Source organism: Pelodiscus sinensis, chromosome 5 (assembly GCF_049634645.1).
Source record: "Pelodiscus sinensis isolate JC-2024 chromosome 5, ASM4963464v1, whole genome shotgun sequence".
In the NCBI taxonomy this organism is placed as follows: domain Eukaryota; kingdom Metazoa; phylum Chordata; order Testudines; family Trionychidae; genus Pelodiscus; species Pelodiscus sinensis.
Genome location: NC_134715.1, coordinates 37,024,942 through 37,030,941, shown reverse-complemented (window position 1 = coordinate 37,030,941; position 6,000 = coordinate 37,024,942). Strand labels below are relative to the sequence as shown.

The 6,000-nt window shown below is 44.6% G+C and overlaps 1 protein-coding gene across 2 annotated transcripts in view; it reads left to right on the top strand.

Moving 5' to 3' along the window:
* The first annotated feature begins 993 nt into the window (after positions 1 to 993).
* Positions 994 to 6,000, top strand: part of ANXA5 (annexin A5) — a 29,482-nt gene continuing 24,475 nt past the window's right edge. The window contains exons 1-2 of one of the 2 annotated variants that reach the window (XM_006125587.4): positions 994 to 1,149; positions 1,238 to 1,338. In XM_006125587.4, the coding sequence (XP_006125649.1) occupies positions 1,330 to 1,338 (9 nt within the window). In that variant the 5' untranslated portion in view covers positions 994 to 1,149; positions 1,238 to 1,329. The other variant, XM_006125588.4, reaches the window with a different exon arrangement.

Here is a 6,000-nt window from a genome sequence, read left to right as displayed (position 1 = left end):
ACTTATTTTGGGCTGGCTAAGGGGTGGGTGGGTGGAACAGTGGGTCCAGGTGGTTGCGGAAAGCATTAGGGTTGCCAGATGGTTTTAACAAAAATACTGGACACGCTTGACATGACATCACAATCTACATTACATCTTATAAATGTCTGGTATTTTCTAAATATTTTCTCAATTTGTTTCCTGAACAGAAATACTGGACTGTCCTGTTCAAAACTGGCCACCTGGCAACCCTAAGGGTACGTCTAGACTACAGGCTTTTGTCGACAGATACTGCCGACAAAGCTTCTGTCGACAAAAAGCGTCTAGACTACAGTCATTTCTGCCGACAAAGCAAGCTGCCTCTTTGTCTACTGTCGACATGGCAGTGTAGACGCAAAGGACAGTTTAGATGCAATAATGCCTTCTGTTGACAGAACTGTCGACAAAAGGCGTTATTCCTCGTAAAATGAGGTTTACCAGCATCGACAAAACTGCTGAGTTCTGTCGATGTTATGTCGACAGAACTGAGCGGTAGTGTAGACACAGGTTTAGTTTTGTCGACAAAAGTCCACTTTTGTCGACAAAACCCTGTAGTCTAGACACACCCTAAGAGCCATTATTCAACCAAACTGCAAATCCTGTCTGTGAAGGAGAAGCCAGGGCGGGTGGCAGCAGGGGCACCCTAGTTCCAGCCGCCCTGCATTGCCAACACAAAACGAGCCAGGGGGAGGAAAGCTGGGTTCCTTAAAGGCTTGACCTCCATCTCCTTGCCAACAGTGGCGAAACACCCTCCCTCCTCCCCTCCAGGCCGTGGCTTCCCCAAGCAGCTCATTCAGGGGCAAAACCAGCGAAGACCTGAGACTACTTAGGTGGGTTTTTTTTACACCCGCCTTTCATCGCTCCCTGCCGCGCCGGCCAGCCTGCCTCGCCTCAGCGCCACCAGCTACAAGGCTACTCCGGCCGCAGGGTGGAAAGCGCTCAGGGCCGAGAACCCAGGGCTCGGCGCTGGGGATTCTCGCAGCGCGCTTGGGGCCGGGGCGTGGCTGCTGCGAGCGGCGCAGGCGGAGCGGGGAGGAAGGGGGGATGTGACTCGAGCACCGGGCGTGGCTGGGGCACAGCGGGGCCGCTGCTTCTCCAGTGCTGCACGCAACTCGCCGCGCTCCAGCCGCCGTGAGTCTCGGGAGAAGTGGGAGGGAGCCGGGCTCTGGCGGCTGCTGCCCTCCTGGCCCGGGCACCGCATAACGTGTTTTTCCACTAGGCTGAGCTGCCCGCGGGACAAGGACGCCGCGCACTGTCTCTGCCAGCCCCGCCCGCTCGCTTCTCTGCCCCCTGAGCCGCAGGACCGGCGCCATGGCAAAGGTGAGACCCTGCCCTGTGTGTTGCCTAAGGGTCAAAACAGCCAGGGGTCTGGTGGCGCTCGGGGCTGAAAGGAACCCACCTTTCTGACAGGTACTGGCCTGTTGCAACCCGGGTCCCAGCCAGCTCTTTCATTAGCTCCAGGGTGGCTTTTGCCACAGCTCCGCCGGCAGGAGCTGTGCACCAGGGCGTGGCTAGCCGTTTCCTTTCCTCTCTGCTGCCCCTTGAAAGACAAGCACATTGCCTAGAGTATTGGAGCATAAGCTTTCCTGAGCTACAACGCAGCTGCCTGCGTGGCAAATTCCTGCAGGAGGGACATTTAACCAACTCTGATGCTGATGCCTGTTGCTTTCAGTCCATCCTGACTTTTCTTTCCTGGCTGGTGCTTCTTTAATTGTTCCTCACTGCCCAGGTTTTTCTGTGGCAGCAGCTGTTTTTAACCACAGTTCCCTTTTAGTGTCTTGGAAACATAGTAAAAGTGCAGGAGTGAATGACGTGGGCTTTCTGTAACCTCTCCAAAGCTAGGCAGCTTTCTTTCTAAACTGTCCTTTTCTTTTTTCTAAACTCTGGTGGTTTTTTTTTTTAAAGTTTGGCCTGTCTCTAATAAACCCACCCTAAAGTCATTGAAAGAACATCTCATTGTAATCATGTGAGATAAACATCAGACTAACTTTTTCTCACAGTTTCCTTGTGTTTAGCCAAGTTTTCTGTACTGCATATTTCTGCTCTGAGTGGGTGTAGCCATTTTCCACTGGAGCAAGGGGAAGAGGGGAGAAAATTTTGGTCTTTTTTTCCTGTACTCTATTCTGCCGTTTAGTTTGTGTGGAAAACTACTTCTCAACACTGAAACAAAATACAGGACTATGTAGCACTTTAAAGACTAACAAGATGGTTTATTAGTAACCACGCTAAACTCCTTTGATAGATCTGTAGGCTGCTAATCTGTTCTAATGCTTTTTCAGCCATTTTCCTCCAGAAAGTTTTATGCCTTTTACAGTCTCTTATTATTTTTTTTCATTTTCAATCAGGAGTTGTGTGTGTAACATTTGAGGCTAAATGATAGTTTGAATAACAAACAAAACAATAATCACCCTATATGTTTATACAAATGCGTCAAACATAAATACACCACAATTCTGAAAATCCTGAAAACTTTTATGCTGGTCTATAATGTCCAACTATTTACACAAGTTATCAAATGTGTGAGTACTTTCCAAGTGTGTAGTCTGTGGAATTATTCAATTATGCATTGAGCCAATCTTATATTAATGAAACTTTTAGCAGTAGCTTTTAGCCTCAATATGCATCTTCAGGATTTACATAAATTATATTGACATGAAATGGTTACTGATCTAAATACTGTTGTTCTAAACTTTACCTTTTTTAAACCAAGGGGATTGGAATGCTTAGGCAGGAAGGAGTTTGGAATAGTTCCAAGATAGTGATTCTGCTCCGTAGTCCAGTTAAGCACATGTGAGTAGAGCTCTGTATGGATACAACATTTGTACCCTCATCTGTATCCTCAAAAATAAGTCATGGATATCTGCAGCTACATCTGTGGCTTTGTAAGGCTGTACATGTGGTCTTGGAGCTGTGTGCCCTTATCATGGAAAGAGATCTTTTACCTTTACAGAACTCAATTGACTTTGTGCAGAACTGTCTTTAGCAATGAGACCATACTCCCCCCCCCCCTTTTTTTTAAAAGCTGTAGGAGGCAATTCAATTTCTTCAGGTTACTTTAAATGGAAAATATGTTTTATTTCATCATGCTCTAATAAACAGTACCTCTATCAAAATACTATTTCAGACTTCCCCAGTGTAGACTGATTAACAGAGCATTAAACAGGAAGATAGGCACTAAGGACATAATAATATTGTCGACTGAATGACTAACTGACAAGTAGGTACTTATTGGTTAACATTATCGACTACATCAACACTCCTCCCCACCCCTTACAAGTAAATTTTTTGACAGGCTGGCTCAGTCCCAGGACCCAGCATCAACTCTCGCTGTGGCTCTGCACTATAAGCACTAAGTGCCAGGGTGGGGGTTGATGCTGGATCCCCGTGCGAGCCGGGAGTGAGCCAGTCTGCCCATGCACAAGCTCTTAGTCCTGCGACCCAGCATCAACCCCCCACTGTGGCTCTGCACTACGAGTGCTTGTAGGATTGAGTGGTAGCCGTGCTACCCCCTGTTGACTAATTGTGTAGTCAACACATTTTGTTGACTACATGATTAACGAATTACACGCTTCTTTACATCCCTAATAGGCATCTAAACTGGCATTTAGAAATTACTAATATTTTCAAAATGTCTACTTGGGTGCTACCTAACTGTATAGATGCTTACATTTCTGTGGCAGGGTGGGGTGAGGGCAGGAAAGAGGGAAAATGTGTAGAAGCCACCAAAAGTCCTGCCACAGAGTTACTCATTGCCTTAGCTTACTCCTAATTGCCAGGGTGTTTCTCAAACTAGGCATTCCCTTGTCCACCTGGCTTTCAGGACCTGAGCCAGTAGGTGAGCTCAGAGTATGCAAAACCATGCAAAAGACAGCGGAGGTGAGCAGGTAGGGAAATTCAGTGGTTGGTTGGGGAGCTTTGTCTTATTTCACCCAATGGTTAAAGCATTCACCTGGGATGTGAAAGATTCAGGTTTGAGTCTCCACTCCTGTCAGTTTTGAGGTAGGGATTTAAACACACCTCCCATGAGGGTGCTGCAATTGCCAGGCTTTTAGTGCTTCTACCGTTGCTGTGAAATGGGTACGAAACTTCTTATTGAAGATGCAGCCTCAAAGACTAGTCTAAGCAAGGTATGAGGAAGGATAACCTCCTCCTGTCTAAAAGGCTGTGATAGGAGTTATATGGCAGGGTGCATTTTAGAAGACCAATAGATACGTACTGTGCTAGTACAGGGTTATAGCAACTTTGCTTCAAAGTGGAATGTTTACTATGCAAATGAACCCTGACACTTAGGAATGTTTTTCTAGTTCACATCTATGCCAAAATATTTCAGGATTTTTGGGGCAAACTCAGTAAATACAGAGGCTTTCTATGGTACACTTTGCAAATGAGAATTATGAAAGAGAATTATGAAAGATTTGTTTAGTTAACAAAAAACTAAAGAAAGGTGCTGGAGAGAGTGAATCTAGATCTAAGATACTTAGTATCTTTTTGTGTAACTTGACTGAAAGATGGCTAAGGAACTTCGGACCATTGAAAGGGGAATTAGGAATTGTTCAGGATATTCCACTTAGGGTTTCCTTTGCTCATCCAATTATACCTAAGGCTAGAAACCAGGAACCACTTTCTAAATATGAGACCTGATGAACTGTGGAATAGCTTGAATTATCTGAAACTAGACTGTAAAGCATGAGAGGATATTTTGTTGAATAACAATGCATTGGCAAGGGGGCTGGACAAGGTGACTGGATGGAGGTCTTATTTAATCTCCAGTGTTTGACTTGCTAAATCAAATTCTGTTTGCTAATGTGATCAGCAGGGATTTCCCTCCGCCCCTCTCCCCCAGCGTGTGTGTATGTGAAAGATAACGAATATATGCTGAAAGGCTTATGCACGGTGAACCTGTATGGTCTGGCATCATTTAGTTATCTGGATGTCCGCTTACCTTGGGTGTGGCCAAGTTTCCAAAAGTTCCATAAAGTTCGTTTAGCACCACCAGTGTTTTGTGCAGTTGTTTAGCCCTAATTTACCCCAAAATGTCTTCTGAGAGCCCAGTAAGCAGCGGAAGTGTTGATAATGCTGCTAGACAATATTGACCTCCCGTGGTTCAGCAAATTCTCTGGTTTGGTACTAGTCAGGGCCTGAGGCCAGACTAAAGAGTTTAACAGGAAGTAGAGACATTGCTCATTGTATGAAATGGAAAATTAAATGCTACAAGGGGAGTATCTTATCCTGCGTATATGTTGTGAATGGAAGAAATTAAAAATATAGTGCCTCTGTTAAACAAGGTGATTCTGTATATGTTTAAATGTTGATATGATACTGGTTAATTTGTTTGTTAATCTTATCTCACACTTTGAGAAGCACTTTGGTAAACTTAAGACATGCAGCAATGCTCCCACTAGAGGATCATACAGACTTGGTTTGAGAAACTTCGTTGCTTCCAAGGTGCATTGATGCTAGTTACTGCTTACATGCTAGTTCTCCTTTTTCTCCTTTCCATTGCGGCTGATTTCCTCTCCCGCCCAGTGTGCAAAATCACTTCCACCAACTTGTAACAATACCCCTGAGTCATTGAAATTGCTGAGCTGAGGTCAGGACTTCCTCTCAGAAGCCAGGTGATTGTATGGCTTGTAAAATATGGATGATGAGAAATAAGCAAATTATTTCCTGGGTTTCTGCTGTATTTGCCTGCCTTTGCTGGTATTTTGAACTGTGCCTAAATGTTTACAGGATTTTTTTTTTTTGGATGTAAAGAAAGCTTATTGAATAAGACTGGGCTAGAATAAAAGTCATGAGATTTGATATGAGAAGTCTGGCCCTTGGATTATTTAGTACACTGCTGTAGGGATGTAAGCAACTAGTCGAGTGTCATGAAACTTTTTAAAATGTGGTGCTGTGTGACATATCTTTTATACCTTTTTCTCCAGGTAAGTGATATATCTTTTGTGCTCTGTCTGGGGTCCATTCTTTTAAAACAATACA